This window comes from Nilaparvata lugens, chromosome 10, assembly GCF_014356525.2.
Source record: "Nilaparvata lugens isolate BPH chromosome 10, ASM1435652v1, whole genome shotgun sequence".
Taxonomy (NCBI): domain Eukaryota; kingdom Metazoa; phylum Arthropoda; class Insecta; order Hemiptera; family Delphacidae; genus Nilaparvata; species Nilaparvata lugens.
The window spans coordinates 12,394,540-12,413,147 of record NC_052513.1 but is presented as its reverse complement, the minus strand read 5'-3'; the positions used below and the strand labels follow the sequence as shown (position 1 = coordinate 12,413,147).

Genomic DNA, 18,608 nt, shown 5'->3' with positions numbered 1-18,608 from the left:
GTTCTTACACCATCTCTAATCCACTCTAGAGAATGTTGTAACAAGCAGAACTATTATCTCAAATTGTTTTATTTGAAAATAATAATATTTTATTTTCCGTATTCTAGGTACATTGGGTAGGTTTGTGATTTTGTATTCAAATCTTTCAAATAATTGCAATATTTCTTATTTTTTTTATCCATTGTGATACATTTTGTGATTCATTTGAAGTATTATGTCAACCTTCAAAATTCAAAATCTTCAAATCATTATTCCTGGACCAAAAATCAAGTGACGAAGCAGTGTGTGATATCATAACCTCAACCTTTGGACAACATCAACATTTTATCAAAATTTTTGGAGATTTGATTTGATTAAATTTTCTCCCTGGAGACTCTTTAAAGAGTATAGGAAATCGTCAAGGACTATTTGTCAAAAAAAATAAAGGAATACATATAAACATATATTATATACATCACATTCCACAATGTACATTGCAATTTAATCCTCCCAAAAGCCTCATTCTCCATCCATAAATTCTTGAATACTGTAGTAAACCCCGTTTGCTAAATATTTTCTTAATAGCTTTTTGAAAATATCCTTATTCTCATTTTCTCTCAAAGCTGACGGCAGTTTACTCATAAATTTCATACCCATATAAGAAGGCTTATTTTCATACTGAGCTGTCCTGTGGTATTGTGCAGAAAATTTACTCTTATTTCTAGTGTCATAATTATGTATGTCACAGTTTCTTATAAATTTTTTATCTCTTATATACATGATCACTTCGAAAATGTACAGTGCAGGCACAGTGAGTAGTCCTAGATCTTTAAAATACTCTCTGCAGGACTCTAATGGCTTAAGACCTTTAATCGCTCTCACAGCTCTCTTTTGCATTCTAAAGATTCTATCTAAATTTTTGAGACTGGAGCCCCCCCAAACCAATATTGCATACCGAATATGTGACATTATGAGGGCATGATATACTGTACATGTTAAGATAGTGTTCCCAGTACTTAATCTTGAAATCTTCCTGAGTGCAAACACTCCAGATGATATTTTACAGCACAAATGATCAATATAGTTATCCCAAGACAAGTTCTGGTCCAGCAAGACACCTAGAAATTTCACAGACAGAGGTTGTTCAACATTCACTCCATTTATTTGAACGTTTATCTCTTCAAGATCTCTATAATTATTTCTATGTTTGAACTGCAAGAACTGCGTTTTAGTTTCGTTCACTTTGAGGTTATGTTGACTGAGGAATTGGGCTATGGCATGTACATTGACAAAAGTATCTAATTCTAATTTTTCTGCATCCTTTGCACTACAAATGTAGGATGTGTCGTCAGCATACATCAAAACCTTACCACTTGTTATTATTGTGGTAAATCGTTAACATATAAAATGAATAATAATGGTCCGAGGATCGAACCCTGTGTTACACCTGTTTTTATTCTAAGATTATTTGATCTGTATTTAATTTTTTGCCCATTTTCTTCTCTAGTCATCTCCACACACTGACTTCTACCCACAAGATAGGATTTGAACCACTCAAGCTCCACATCAGTAACTCCCACATATTCCAACTTTTTCAACAAGATAGTGTGGTCCACACAATCGAATGCTTTGCTCATATCGAGAAAAACTCCCACTGCCCTTTCACCATTATCCATTCTATCTATTACATTCTCCACAAGAGACGCAATGGCTGACCTGGTTGATTTATCCTTCTGAAATCCATGTTGCTCGGATGACAAAATTCCATTTCGAAACAAATGCTCCACAAAACGAATTAACATTGCTTTTTCATAGATTTTACCCAGTGCATTCCCTATAGTGATTGGTCGAAAATTATTTGCCAGATTTTCTTCGCCACTCTTGTGGATTGGTACTATCTTCGACTCTTTCAATTTCTGAGGAAATACACCACACTCCAAGGACTTATTCACCAATACTGTTAATGGAGCAATTAAATACTTTTTACAACTTTTTATAACAACAGTTGAGATCCCATCAAGACCAGTTGCCCTCTTACTCTTCAGGGAATCAATAATTTCGAGAATTTCTGTTTCTGTGAAAGGAGCAACAACCATCTTTTCAATATGGCTTGAGTCATTTTCTGTTTCAACACATGATTGGGTAAAACCATCCAAAACTGAGTCTTCAATGTTTGAGCCAACTTCCTGGAAGAACTTATTTAGATATTCACAAATCTCGTTTCCATCTTTCAAAACATTGCCCTCTTTTGTTTTCATACTACCAATGTACCTGTTACCATTTGTTTGCCTTGATCCAGTTTTTTCATCATTTATGATCCTCCATACACATTTATTCAGGTTATTTGACGCACTCAAAGTATCCACAACGTAATTGCTTTTTGCTCTTCTTATCGCATTTGTATAGTGCTTTTTCAAGTTCATGTACTCTCTCTCTTTTGTTGCATCTCTACTCTGCGAGAATAATTTGAAAGCATTTCTTACATCCTGTCTCAATTGTAATATATCCTCAGTGATCCACTTATTTTTATTTTCCGTACAGCTCATTTTCTCTTTATTCTCTTTATTGGACAGGAAACATTGAAATAATAATCAAGCGTTTTTGAAAATTCCAAAAACTGATTGCCTGGATCAACCTCACTATACATACTTCTCCACTTCTCTCTGGATAAATGGTTATTAAGACAGTTCAGGTTACTTGTGGACATTTCTCTAATTTCTTCAATACATCTTTTCATTTTTTCAGCTACATACAAATCACTGGTCACTTTCAAAAACTGAAATGTGTGATCGGATAGTTCAGAGCTTCTCACTGCCACTTCACAGTCATTTATGTTGGTGATTATATTATCGATTATTGTTTGTGAGTTTCTAGTGATTCTAGTGAACTTATTCACTTTTATGGTAAGATTATTCACAGTAAATATGTCTCTAAACGTATCACTCATAGAGCTCTTCACATTCAGATCCACATTGAAATCGCCAGCAATTATTATATTATCATACTTGTTTGTCAGATCATACAAAACTGTATCAATTCGATCACAGAAATTATTCCACTCTCCATTTGGTGATCTGTATACTCCAACAATTACAAACTTCTCTCTACCCTTTCCTATTCCCACTCCAGTTATTTCCATATCCATTTCAATCGAACAACTATCTAGGTAAGGGAGTTTACGGACTTTAACAGTATTTTTTGCTAGAATACAAACTATGATGTAGCCATCAAATTTCAACTGTGATATTTCAGCATCTGTGAGTCCATGTTCTGTAAAAACAACAACATGTGGAGATTCAGCTTTCAAAAATACATTTATCCTATCAACTTTATTTCTGATATATTGTATCAGATAAAATATAGTACAGACTCAGCCTAGTTTTTCCGCCAATATCATAATTATATTATGATTGTAGTATTTTGTACAATGAATAAATGAATGAATTTCATTACAACATAATATGACATACACAGTAATACTCAGAATGAAATGTATATAAGGAAAATAATGCATAACTTGTTGGATTTTGTGGGATTACGGAGGACCGCGATTTTACAAGGGAGTTCCAGACAATAGAAATAATTAACAGTGGCAAGCGGCCAATACCTTGCGATTCAGACGGCGTTTTGCGACACGGTTCCCACAGAAGTTGTAGGCAGACTGGTATGAGGTGGCGACTGCCGGCTGGTGGCTTGCTAAGGGAAAGGGTGAGTGAGGGGATGCGCTATCAAAATATGATCTCTTTTGAAACCTTTTATCAGAGCCAGTTCGATTCTCATCTACTACTTTACAGTTCATTACGAAAAATAATATAAATTAAAATTAAAAATTAAATTTTATAAGTAAATATTTATTTATCTTTTGTGTATGGTTGTGTGGCAGCCAATGAGTTTGGCGCCGGCGTCGCTGACCGAGAGCGCACTGCGCCGCCTGGAGGAGTGCAACTCGTCGCTGGTGCGATGGGGTCCACTGCCCCAGGTGGAGCGCATCATCGCCCAGAACCGGCTGACAGTGACGACGGCACTGCTGTTCGTCTACAACCGCCAGCTGAGTCAGCTGCCAAAGCAGGCGCTCGACCAGCTGTGCAAGGCCGCCTCCAAGCTGGTCACGCAGGGCTTCAACAAGCCCGGCAAGCGAGTCTCCTACAGCAGCGACGTGCCGCGTGTGCTGCCTCGCATCCCCGTCACACCGCAGCTCTTGCTCGAACTGCTGCATAGCGTCTATTTTGCCATGTGAGTCAAACTGAAAGTTAGCAGTCAATATTATTTACAAAGGCAACTTTCTACACGTGTTTTAAGCCTAGGTGATGATGAGGGCATGAATGAGAATACAAACGTTTCTATTTATTACTGTAGAATAATTATTTCAAATATCCCATGAAATCTATCTGGGCACAGTTTTTGGGCTATTACATTCTTCAAATTTCCTTCTGCTATTTAGTTCTTCGGTCAGTATTTGCAGTAGCAGAAGTCCTTAGTTCTATTTATATAGCTTTCATTGGATTTTTGAAATCATTATTATACGGTTATAATATTCCAGCAATTTCTAATAAATCTTCCATTGCTTCTATTTATGATGATTTCTTGAAGAGAGAAGATAAAATGAAAGTTTAGTGTAGTTATGAAACTTGATTTAAATTTGCCTTCAAACAGTACAATGGAAAAGAAGTAACTAATGAACTATAATAGCTATTTGCTTAATGTATCAAGGCCCGGATTCTATCTTTGATCTTCATGCATTAATTCTGTGTTACCCACTGGAATAGAATATTCGTATTCAAACCAAACCTGATTATCAAATAAATATTCCATTTTTTTTTCGTTGCATAGAATTTTCAGTTCCCTTTTTATTTTATTTGAGACAAAAATTTATTGTGGTGTAGCTACTTCCAAGTAAATAGATTCAAATTTTGTTCAAAGTTTTTATGTGCTGAAATATTCCAATCCCGGATTAAAATTTACTTGAATAAAAATCAAGTTAGTTACAAATAAATTATTATTATTACAAAATATAATATAAAAAGCTGTCTCAACACAGGTAGACATTATCAAGGAGACATTATATATTTAGACATTAATTTTATAATTCTCTTCACTTTTTAAACTATTTACAAGTTGCATAATATTGGTTAATATGAGATGTTATTGTGGTTTGTAGGTTCAACGATTACAGCTACGTTGCCATTCAAGCAGTGGAAGACTTGCATCAGCGCGCCTGCTATCAGTGCTACACCGATGTTCTTCTTGTAACCAATGCCATCAAGAATTGCTGTTCACACTTTATGCATGCTGGTAACACAAAATTCTCATTAAACTTGTAACTAATTATTGAATAATTTGATGGCTTCCATTTAAACAAATTTATTTTTGTCTATATTCCGCATCGCATAACTTCTACTCTTGATCATCTTTCACTAGTATTGGTTTAGTCTACCAGTCGGTGAGAATTAAAGGAGTGTTTATATGGTGTAGAGTTACATGTGGTGGAATACATTAAAATAGTTTTTTCCTACAGTTACGTTGAAAAATGGCCATTGCTGCACTGATTACAGAACGCAAAGAATCACTTTTCCGCTCTAGTGCGGGAAAAATTTTTCTGCACTCCAGATTTGCAACATGGCAACGCAAAATACTTAGTAGGTTATATGGAGCAACAGTGCAGCAAAATCAAAATGAAGTTGGTAACAGTGACTGCTGTGGCTGCTATAGTGAGCAGACGTGCAACCAAGCACAACGCGCTAATTATTATTCATTATATATTATAACCAAGGACAACGAGGACTTTAGGATTTTAGGATTAAGGTTTTTATCAATAATAAAATTACACAGAAAAACATTTGATGCATTTCAGGCAATTTTACCCATAATTACCCACTTTTCATATTCAATGGTAACTGTAGGAAAAACTTAATGTGAAATGCGTGCGCAAAGTTCCTCTGCTGCACTCAAGAAACCATTCCGCCCTCGCCTACGGCTCGGGCGTAAACGTTTCTTTCGGTGCAGCAAACTGTCACTTTGCGCACTAGTTGCACAAATAACTATTGAAACTCCAAAGTTTAAAAACTGTCAGTTCAAGACAGTAAATCTCTATTCTACTTCATCTTGTCAGGTCTTTGAACAGCATAAACTTTTTGTGGTTTTCTACATTGAGGTTGGATGAATATATACATATATTTTCATCATATTAGATGTTTGTAAAATAGGGAACTGTACTGTACCGGAGCGCGTCACACACTCAACGTGTCAGTGCATCTAGGTTCTATTGTAGTAGGACCTTGAGAGTTTGACACTTGCGGTCGATTAAAAGTTTCAAATCATCTCGGAGTCACGGTATCTAGGTCTCTGTACTTATGTATAAGAGGTATAATACTTATAATAGATTTCACAAATATAGTGTTCAAGCTTCATCCTTCTCTCCTTGTTTCTACTGGTTAAACCTAACAAAAATAAAATAATGTTAATTATAAATAACTCAGGTTTGTCTTATCGAGAAAAGACTTATTATTTATGAGTATAGATTGTGATCTATGGTCTTTTGTTTGAAGTGATGTTTGTGGAAACGTATTCATTTGGAATTTAATTGTTGCAGGTCAAACTAGTGATGCGCCAATGGGAATCAGTATGGCCATATCGCCAGCTACAAACACCACAACTGTCTCCAAATCTATGATCACCAATGCCTCTTTCAGGACGAAAAAATTACCAGGTAAAATATTGAACAATGTTTTTCTTCAATTCGAATGTTTAATAATTCATTTTTTGAAACTTAGCTATGATATTCTGTTGGATGTTTCATGTTAGGCCTATAAAATAATATTAAGCCCAATTATATAAGCCGTTTATTATTAGACTACTTTCTACATGAGTTCAGATTGTAAAAGTTCATTAAAAATAGATTACCACTATTTGAGCCAGTAATCAAGCATTTAGTACAGTAGTATTTAGGAAGTATACTTTAACGATGCTTGAATCAAATCTTAGTTTAGCATATGTCATATTGGAAGAGTCCTATCAGTCTTCAAAAACTCGATTGCACTGAACGAAATGAAACAGTCTTTACTTTCCTTGTTTAAGTGATCTTAGATTGATAATAAACCAGAAAAGTTTATATTTATCTTCTGGTTGCATCCACAGATAAAAGAGGAAGAGCTGTGAAAGACGCATCCTCGTGTGCTATTGTACAGAATTGAAATTTTTGCTTCTTGATTGAATTTGATAGAAGGACTTTTGGAATAACATTATTGGAAATAAAAATATCAATTTTTATAAAATCTGAATAAATCAATTGAATCTGGTCAACAACCTTCTACTTCTCAATTTAAGATTAGTTGATAGATTTAAAAATAGCCGAATAGAGTTGCTTCCAAGAGCTTCATTATCTTTGCGTTTTTTACTTAAATGAATTATGACTTGAATCAATTTGATTATTGTAGATAAAGTTCAAACGATAACCCTAATTAGCTATGATGAGTTCTAGGATGATGGTCAGTCTTTTACTGCATAGAATAAAAAATTCAAAACTCAATCAACAAATTTTAAGATAGTGAATTTTATATTTGATCCATTATCTATCTTTTATGATTTATAAATACGATACAGATAAAGGAAGCTTGATCTATTGTGATATTGTGAATATAAAACTATTGTTGAAGGGTAGACAAGAAGCAAAAAATAAGAAAATAATCAATTTGATTATTGTAGATCAAGTTCAAACGATAACCCTAATTAGCTATGATGAGTTCTAGGATGATGGTCAGTCTTTTACTGCATAGAATAAAAAATTCAAAACTCAATCAACAAATTTTAAGATAGTGAATTTTATATTTGATCCATTATCTATCTTTTATGATTTCTAAATACGATACAGATAAAGGAAGCTTGATCTATTGTGATATTGTGAATATAAAACTATTGTTGAAGGGTAGACAAGAAGCAAAAAATAAGAAAATTCTATTTTTCCTATTCAAATTTCAATTAAAAGTTCTAAGCTATATTATTGTTCAAATCCTTCACTCATCTTGAATCACCATGTGCTCTTGAAATAATTGGAATACGTTTGTATTGCGGAAATCGAAAATGTTCATCTTTGTAAGGTTCGACAAGTTATTCCATCATTCATTTATTCATAGACAATACCTTTCATACATATTTACCTTTTATTGTGTCTAGTTGATACTATATATTCCATAATGTAATTAGAGTGTTTAGACCTGGTTGTTCATATAATCTAGAATTAAAATACTTCTCTTTCACTTGTAAAATGTGTAATACTGTATTTTAAATGTATACTTACTGTATTAGAAAATGATATTTTCATCTTAATTCCTAGAAAAGCATTGAGTAGTAGGATTAACATTTATATTCGTTTGTTGATTTATTGATCTTATTAGATAGCAGCATATATGAAGATGAATTTTCAATTTCAGATTAAAAAAGTAGGCAATCAATAATTGAGAATGTGCTTAATTACATTTTTTGGTGAGGTTGATGCCCACATGAGCCCTAGGCTTGTGCGTGGGTAATGAGGCGGATGATGATGAGAGATGAGTGAACCTACAGTTTTAGATGGGTTCCGAACCGGGGAAGCGGGGGTTCAACTCAAATCAAATCTTTTTTTCAAATCATATTCAGAGGAGTTGGCTACCCTTCCAACGGGAGTAGCACGCGCTTGGTTCTTATCTAAGCGCGAACACTGAGTCAAACCGCTATTTGGTTGATATAAGTAGTTATTGGTTCTAAATATATTTACAAACAAATTCCAAGTTTCTATGCAAATTTCATTATCACTGATGAAAAATTAAGGATTAATCTTTTTTCTGTTTTTCCAAGTTTTGCATCCCGATGATAATAAAATTACAATTCTAATTTTTCAGACGATATTCCAATCCAAGTGCCGAAAGAAGGCGAAGGCCTGGGTTCAATATCGGAGGAGAAAGAAGATAGCGGGGGGATAGGTGGGGGGTCGGGGGGGATAGCGCCGGAAGTGGCCACACGACGCAGTCTTCCAAAAATGGCGGTCAGTTTCGGCAAGAAAACCAAAGAAAAGCTGACGAAAACGTCGAGTAGTGGCAGCACGAAGGGGAGTGGGGGTGGGGGCTCGATCAAGGGTGCCTCGGGTGGAGGAGGAGGGGGAGGGGGCTTAGTGAATGGGTCAGGTGACATGTCGGAGCCGGAGGAGAATGGCGACCTCGCGTCAGAGATGACCGCACTGACGATATCTGAAAACGGCACCGACATATCGACGCCGATAAACCTGCGCAAAGGGGGTCAGGGGGGGCTGGCGGGCAGTCAGTCCATTGACATCGATGTCAGCCGCTCTATGCAGGTCAGCTCTGTCTGAGTTCTGCTTCATTTTCAGGTAAACTTCAAATCATACTAGATATTTCTCTTTTAGAATAATTGTAGTCTATGTACAAAATCAAACTGTCATATAGTCATTTCATTTATTCATCAAGACAATTACAAATCAAAATCAAGATATGAATGGGAGAGAGCAACAGGCCTAGACCAAGATTGTTATATTCCCAAATTGCATAAATAATAAATCTCTAAAAGATAAGTTATATTTTAACTTCCACGAATTAAGATCCAATTTTATGCCTAAAATGAAGAAACTAGGAACTTGATGAATCTCTGAGAACTTGAAAAAAATCTGGTGTGGCGCACTCACACCACTTTCCTTGCCATTATGAAAATTGATCACCTGACGCTAGTGTTCACGCGCATCTCAAGTCTACTTATAAACAAAGATCTGAGCCAGCTGGTGACAGGACAATAACGCTGGAGACACGAAATCTATCTATTGCTATCTCTTCATAGTGAATAATTTAATAGAATCAAAAGTTGCCAACAGTTTGCAATTGGATAATCAAATTTTATCGAATTTCGTGCTTATTTTCAATTTAAGGTGAAAATGTTACTGAACATTATCTTATTAATTGTATGGATTTTCATGCTCAATCTTTTCTACTCGAATTTTTTTTGTTTTTAAAAATTGTATCTGAAGCCTGATAATTGAGAATCTAAAATCAAACTTTGCATGGATGGGGCGGAGCTCCTAAAATTTTTACAGATATGGGACTTGTGGCAGTTGATAGAGCATATCAATGACTATTTTAGGTATGAATTTAATCAAAATCGTTGGAGCCGTTTTTGAGAAAATCACGAAAACCCCTGTTTTTGACAACATTTTCTCCATTTTAGCCGCCATATTGAATTGCATTTGATCGAAATTATTCGTGTCGGATCATTATATTGTAAGGTCCTTAAGTTCCAAATTTCAAGTCATTCCGTTAATTTGGAGATGAGATATCGTGTATACAGACGCACATACACACACACACACACACACACACACACACACACACCACACACACACACACACACACACACACACACACGCGTAATAAAGTAATAAAGGACATTATGCCAACACTACGTTTAACGCTAATACAAGTTGACTTGTGGATATGGTTGCATTTATCATAATGTGTTTCATACGGGGTTTAAACAAACAGCTGACGTTTCTCCATTGACACCTAGTATCTGCATACGGGCCTAAGCTCTTATACAACTGTCCCATCTCTGATAAAATCAGAGCCATTCATATCTGTATAAGCTTTGATAGCTCAAGGCTAATAGATGTAAGTCTAAATACCTTGCTATTGGCCTATCTTTAAGTCTATCCTACTTGCTGACAACCGGTCTATTAGGTGTGTGACTATTTACAGGCACATTCGACATTTCAATAAAAATATATATTTTTCAATTCACCTCACCATACTACATCATTTGAAAAATGCAAACAAATTTGAACTTTTATGTGATAGTACGATAGCCGTGAGTTACACCATGGCCGACTAGAATGTTTAAAATGTTGAAAAAACAAAATGCTTCTTTCCAACATAATGAACACAGTCATTCTAGTCGACTATGATTACTGTCACAACCACTGCACTAATCATGTGGTTCCGTCTGACATTATTATTGTAGCAAACCCAAATTCAAGTTGTTCTCTTCTTTGGGAAATCACAACGTCTTTCAATGGCTCATTCATGACCTAACGTGCATTTACTTGCTCATATACGCGTCCAATGTGATCACATATTGAACTACACATAGGTAGAATAGTTAAACTATAGGTGAATAAGCAGTTAACCCTATAGCTATTTGAAGCTGCGTTTACACTGGAGTTAATAACACGAATTATTAACAAAAAGTCATTAACTTGACAGATTTGTCAAAAATTTGCAAGCTTTGGACTACGCTATACCAACGTTTTTGAATATGTTTGTTTGATAAATATTATAAATTAACTCAGGTTTTATATTCTATTCCAGTTTCTACAACAGAAAAGCCAATAAACTATCATCAATTCCCCCTGATTTGGATCCATCACCCATCTACACCGTTCATTGATTTTGTAGTTTATTGTAGTTGATAATAGATCCAGTATATGCATTCGTAATGAATTAGCCTTATATTTTTGTGAACAGATATACACATATTTTGAAAAACCAATTTGTAAAAATTAAGTTTTGATGTAATATAATTTGTAAAGTTTATTTATTTTGAAAAGACGCTGGTAAAATATTTTTGTTACCTGTAAGAATCATATTATTCTAATGCAATAACATATATATTTATGAATATAGAAATCACATTCCAGGATCATCTAATTCACGGAATCAATGAAATCTTGCACATCACTTGTATATAAGAATAATATAATCGAATAATACATTCTACTTCAATCTATAATATTGGAATGTACTTGCAATACTTATTATAGTTAATGATAATGTTAATCTTTTTGATCTTACAATCTATCATAAATTGATAATAAAAACTTACAAATTATAAAATTTATAAGATTTAAGAGACTCGTAGTAATTTACTCGTTTTTTACCAATTGATGAATACAAGACATTGATGTGATTCTTTATTTATATCAACTCGTTCAATGTTTATATATCTCATGACACGACTTCCTTTAATGAATCATCTACTACTTGTTTTGTGCTATTTACCATGTCTATTATTTGAAACGAGTTGAAGCAAAAAGAAAATCACTAGTCAAATATAACAATCTTCGGCAAACACTCTCCTACAATAAATGGTTCGAGAACTTGGTTTTCAATAATACTGAAACCATGTCTAAAAATACTTTTAAAAAATCTATATGATTCATGAAAGATTCATTATAGTAATCTTTTGTTGAAAAACAAATAATGTATTCGAAAGCATTGAAGCGTTTAAAATTTTTAATTTGAGTTCTTCCGTAAATTCTTTTTATTTAAATGAGATTTAAATCTCGATATATTCAAAAATTGGAGATTCATCTTCAAAGCCTTTGCATCATACTATTATTATTTGAATATTTTCTAATAATAATAGCCGATTGTACGTTTTTATGTTTATTGAATAATGCGATAAATAAGTAATATTCGCAATTACTGCTTGTTGATTCCAATGTGAGTTGAACAAAATTTCGTTTATGATCACTTTTATGAAATCGTTATGGAGTGTGAAGCTGTACTGATAACTGCAATAAGTTTCCAAACTTTATAATAGTCTGATAGAAAGAAGAGAAAAAGACAAAAAAATGGATAACATCTTTTCCCATGATATCATGAAAATTGAAATATTTATTCAATGCATTCAATATATAAATACTCATTCAAATGAATTTCCCGCGTTATTTAATGTTGAAGAATTAGTCATTATTGTTGAATGAACTTGAAATTTATATAAATCTTGTTGTAATAAATATTTATTGTTATTGTAAATCTTGTAAAGATGATGAAATTTAGTTTTAAGATCACTTGTTGAAAATAAAACTGTTCAATACATTTATAATCGATGTTCTGTACAGTTTTGCATTTGCTCTTAGTGTGAATTAGAGGTTAGTCAGTATAAATGGTATTAATCTTATAGTAACAATACTAAAAACTATGGCCTTTGCTGTTCAATCGTGTAGTAGAAAACTGAACTTTGTATTCACACAAATCCTTATTAGCAACAATATTATAGCAATATAGAATTTATATGTACTGAAACTTCTTAAGATACGTTACCATTCTTCAATTCGTTTGACTGACTATGGTTGATTAATAAAGCATGACGAAAACTTCACTCCCATGGAAAAAAATCACCGATTTGCTTACTCTCTCAGTTATCTGATGATTCAATTTTGCATGAATAGTTTCAATCGCGTTATAAAGATGAATTCTACTTTTAACGTGATATAACTTTGAAAGTATTCTAGTAAATCTCCACTTGGGAGTCTTGTAACCGTTAATTATATCTGTTGAATGATGCCATAACTGTAGAATACCTTGAGGATTTCAGGGAAGTTCTTGTAATGTAGCTTTTTTAACTATTGCATTGTACGAAATTAGATTGGCCTAAAACTAACGAAAACATTGTGTTCATGTTTTTCCTTGAATTTTGTTCTCCAGATCAATATACACAATATTATTGTTGTTATGTACATGGAGAGGACTAATTTTTTTTATCTAAGACAATTTTAAAGTGAGGTGAAAGACGAAAGGTTCCATGTGAGCGAGATTGAAGTTTATGTTAAAATATCGTATTACTTAAACAATAAATTGAATGTTCTCTAAAGTTTTATCCCAACTTGAAATTCTGGTCAATAATCTAATGATGAGTATTAATAGAATTTCACTTATTCAAAAGTACATTTTAAGTCAGTCACATTGCGGTAAAGCAAAATTCCATTTGCTGAAACTTCCTTTTCCAAAGTAATGGTGAGTACACACTGGAAGTTGTCAGTGGTCAGAGTGGTCATGGAGGATATACATAATAGATGCTTCTCCAAAGTCGGTCACTCACGATCGTTCTAACAAGCCAACACGCAACCCACAATGTCCCCCGATTGGCTAATTCTCACCAACACCTGAATTTCAGCCAATCGTTGGACATTCCGCGTGGCTTGTTAGAACGATCAATAGTAACCACTGGAACTCGGAACGCCAGACCGCTCTCTGTGTGCACACACCCAAAGGGTGGTGGAGAGGCGAAGGTAGCTCTATGATTGAGAGTTACATTTAATGCATGTAATTAGATGGTGGCGCGCACTCTGGTGGCGAATAGTGGTGAACTATGTGTGCCACCATTTATACATTTATACATGCACCACATTCAACACCCAATCTTGAAGCTATCTTCGCCGCTCCAACTGGTTTCCATCCTTGAATAGTACAAGGCAAATGCAAAGTTTCAGCGTGTCAGTCATAAATTCAGATTTTGTAGCAACATAACTGTTGTAGCTGGTGTGTACACACAAAAACTATATTTCCAGTTCGTGTTGTCATTTATAGTAAACTTGGGGCCAACAAAGTATCCTGTATTGTCAGTGTTATCAGACAGAACTATTAAAAAATCGCCGATGCTTTTCTATTCATGTTGTTATTCGCATCAGTCTGATCAATGTGTAAACTACATTTAATAAAAATTTATGAGCGTCATTAAAATTGTTTACTTTGATAACATTGAATCCTAAATGCTCTGTTGGTCCTAAGTTTGCGATATGGTAAATTTATGCTATGATCATGTTAAAAGCTGCAACAGCTTTTCCAATGACTGAAACGCTCAAGTTTTTTCATTTGCGTGGTACTTGCAGAGAGAGAGAAAGAGAGAGAGTTCATGCAAATGAATAATTTAGCTTCATCAGCTAATGCCAGCATTGTTGTTACATTGAATAATATACTCAATTACATGTGCTTGCATCACAAAGTCGTGATTTCAAACAATCTAGAAATACCGTCAGTTGATCGGCTGTAAGCTCTGGTGTTGACTTACTTTATTCAGACTATAAATCAACATTATACAATACCGTAGGCTACTTATATTATACAGTACCGGTATTTTTTACGCTTGTTGAGTTATACATATTTAACAGAAGTAGGTACTAGCATGAGTATATTGTTGAGGTATAGTATGAATAAATTTTTTATTTACGATACTGTTGTAAAATTGAAATACGATATCTATTAGATTAAATTTATCATTTTAAATAATTTATAAAATATATAAGTATGGCTCATACAGATCAAAACAACTTTACATTCTTTTAGGAGAATTTCCTCATTTCGTGATGCTCTTGAAAATCGTGATGTTCCATTTATTCAAGAAATGCTAATGAACTTGTTTGTGTAGTAATATTATTGTTTGTGATTAATACGTATACTGTTTAAGCCATGCTTAGAGGAAGTAAAACAATTTCAAACAAGTTGAGACTTGAAACCTTGAGTATTTATGAATAAACGTCCTAAACTAATTAGTAATAGAATATACTGTACCTATTCTTAATTTTCAGTGTAGCTTCATGGTTTAGTCATTCTGATTATTTAAAGAAAACCATAGTTTTTACATGAACTTTGGAAGTTTGCATTTATGTACGATAGCTAATTGTAATGATAATAATGGTGGCATTATAAAATTTCTGCCTTGATCATAAAAATAGGTAAGTTTTCACTATCTGGTTATGCTTTTGGAATAAGGAGATGGATAATTGTATTTGTATTATTATTTGAATGGTGTAGGTAATAGATCAATAGTCAGTTATTCAAATAGCTATTTTATATCACAAATGTGTCATTCACTACTAATCAAAATGTTCTGTACATATTGTTATTATTTTATAAAAGATAATTACTGAGAATCTGTTTCTTCTTTTTATGTGAAGGTGATGTTTAAACTGTATTTATTATTGAAATTTTTATCCATTAAATTCCCTTTGGTGATTAGCAATAAATTGGACAATGAATTAATTCTATTTTATACATACATATAGTAAAATTTCAGTTGAATGTAGCTAAATTTACAATAGTTTTAACAATAGATTCGAAAATATATTGTTATTGATACAATACGATAATATTTTAAAATTCCGTGATACAAGAATGATCAACATCTTGCTTATTTTAAACAAAAAGTAAATTGTTTTTCGTATATAATTATGAAAAAACTAAAATAATATTATTAAAATATTTCCATCCATTAATTCCACATATAATTACAAAAAATAACGGATTATTTCAAGCCAGATGGCCCTTTAGTTAACTGCAATTTCATTGTATGTGTGTTGCTATTATATTTAAAAAGAAATGTTTTATACTGTGTATAGTTTCGGTGTTGATTAGCTAGTACTAGACTGTGGTAACTAGAATAATTAGTTTGTTGTTACTTTTGTTACAATTTATAGTTTTAAATTTTTGATTGTATGCTACGTAATGAATTGAGTAAAGTTACAAGAAATCGCATCTAATAACTTGTTTTTTTTTTGTCTTGAAACGTAGGCCTATACTATGCAGGTCTTAGCATTTGGAATATTATAAATAATGTTCACATTACTGATCAAAAAGATCAAACCTTTTAAGTTCATGAAATTTTAAAAAGTCTCCTGGCTAATTTTTTTAATGACAGATAGTAAAGATCTATGAAAAACATTAAAGCTTGGATTCTTTGAGAAAGATAAACTCAAACTATAAAAGTATTTTTGCTGATTTGTTACCAACATTTACCGATCGATCATTCTTGTAATTTCGCTCAATATTTGTTGATTTGGTTTTTATTCTTTGTAATTTATTGTTTCTGTCAATAAACAATATATTTTTACTATTTTTTTGATACCTATTGTTTCTGAAAAATTTCCATATCAGTCAATAAGTCACTAGGCCCATAAGCACCATCTCTGTTTAAACGGAGATAGACAGATATTGGCTTTATCGTACATTACATTAGTGTTAAAACATAGATGGTGCATATGACCCCAAGTTGATAAGTTTACCATTTAGTCATTTTATTGTGCTCACAATAATTTCAAATTTAAAATTTCAACCTTGAATTTAAAATTATCCAATTCTACTGATGGGTTGCAACAAGCGAGCTTTATCTGGAATCAGCACAATGCTAGTTAGAAAATAATATTTTTTTTGAAAATGGAATGATTTAAATCTATAGGCAGTGGACGTGTAGCTACTTCTACCTCGTTAAATCTGTCTATAACTCATTTAATACACACCAGTGAACTACATTATACAAATTATAATATAAATTATTATCTTATATGTGCGCAGTAATGGAAAGATCATTTCTTTATACAACGTTATAATGGCAGTGGAGAAAGATTGGGTATAAATAGGAGAACAGCGTTGCCGATTCTCTCCTTTTTAGAGAATAGCTGATACTGGTATAATGTAATATTAACTGTTCATTCTTGTTCAAATCATATTTTATTCTTCAAGAAAATATATTTTTTAATGATTAATAACTATTAATTTTTATAATTGAGATTGAATATTTTGTTTATTATATTTCTACATTGTTAAAAAACGATCTGGCAATGCTGCAGAGCTAGAGAAGGATAGCACTATCTGCTTTGTTGAGTGATAGACAAGGATAACAACAACAATGTTAATCCTATACTGTCATAATTTGGGCCTCACTATAATAATGTAGTCCAGTCAAATGGTCGTTTTTCAGGAAACAGCCCCAAAAGAATTTTTCTGCACAATTCTATATGTATTTTGGGGCCGGTGAAAAACCCTTCCTTTGTCAGTTCTGTGATTACAAAGCGACAAAAAATAACCTTCTTCAGAGGCATCTGAAAACGCACACTGCTGATAAACCAAATCAATGCTCGATATGTGATTACAGTTGCATTGAAGCTGCCGATCTCAGAGCGCACATGTTCAAACATAGCGGTGTCAAACCATTTAGTTGTGAAATTTGTGATTTTCGAGCTGCCAAATCCTCAGATTTGGTGAAACATATCAGAATACATACGGGCGAGAAGCCTCACAAGTGCCTTCTATGTGATTACAAGTGCACCAGAGCTTATCATTTGAAAATTCACATGGAACGACGACACACAAAATCATCGAAAATTAAAAAGTGATTACCCAATAATCTATTCTATGCGGTACACTTACTTTTTTGAAGTATTTAGAGTAAGAACAATAATAGGTATCAGTAGCGTACCGTGAAAGAAACAAATAAATCCTGATATATTACATAATACCTGTGCATATTGTACAGTGGACACATGTTTTTCTAATGCATGTGGTGGTTTTAAAATAACTACTACCTACTTTGTATACTTGAATATTTCTATAATAATAATGTCCTCGTATTGAGGTTCTCCAATCAAAATAATACCGCATGCCTTATTATAATAGTTATTGAGTTTTAAATAGTATCACTATTACAAGAATACCCCTACAAGACTATACGTCTGTGTATAGGGGTAAAACAAGTACATTAAGTTTGTACATACGCGTCTATTAGTAGTTCCTAATTTTAATACTGCATTTCTACACTATATAGAAAATGTTTTTGTTAAACTATCAGTGTTATTGTTATAATAATTACCTAACAGCTGTTATTAATACAAATCAAATTAAATTATCATAAAGTTTTTATCTCCCTCTCATCCATACTTTAAGCTCACCGTCAGTTAGGGTCAAAATAATGTGGAGCGGTGAATGAAGGCAGGACCTCCTAAATACCTATTTAGGAGGTCCTGATGTAGGTAGCGTCAATAGCGTCAAGCTTGAGAATGGTGAATGAAATGATGGCTCACTTATTGGAGCGATATGTTTACG

At 33.2% G+C, this 18,608-nt stretch overlaps 1 protein-coding gene across 3 annotated transcripts in view; it reads left to right on the top strand.

The window, feature by feature from the left end:
* The window catches only part of LOC111048998 (hyccin), a 30,102-nt gene extending 13,479 nt beyond the window's left edge, over window positions 1-16,623 (top strand). For all 3 annotated transcript variants that reach the window (XM_022334986.2, XM_039436324.1, XM_039436325.1), the window contains exons 5-9: window positions 3,863-4,212; window positions 5,138-5,271; window positions 6,569-6,685; window positions 8,853-9,337; window positions 11,319-16,623. In XM_022334986.2, the coding sequence (XP_022190678.2) occupies window positions 3,863-4,212; window positions 5,138-5,271; window positions 6,569-6,685; window positions 8,853-9,319 (1,068 nt within the window). In that variant the 3' untranslated portion in view covers window positions 9,320-9,337; window positions 11,319-16,623. The remainder of the gene's footprint in view (window positions 1-3,862; window positions 4,213-5,137; window positions 5,272-6,568; window positions 6,686-8,852; window positions 9,338-11,318) is intronic.
* The last annotated feature ends 1,985 nt before the right edge of the window (window positions 16,624-18,608 follow it).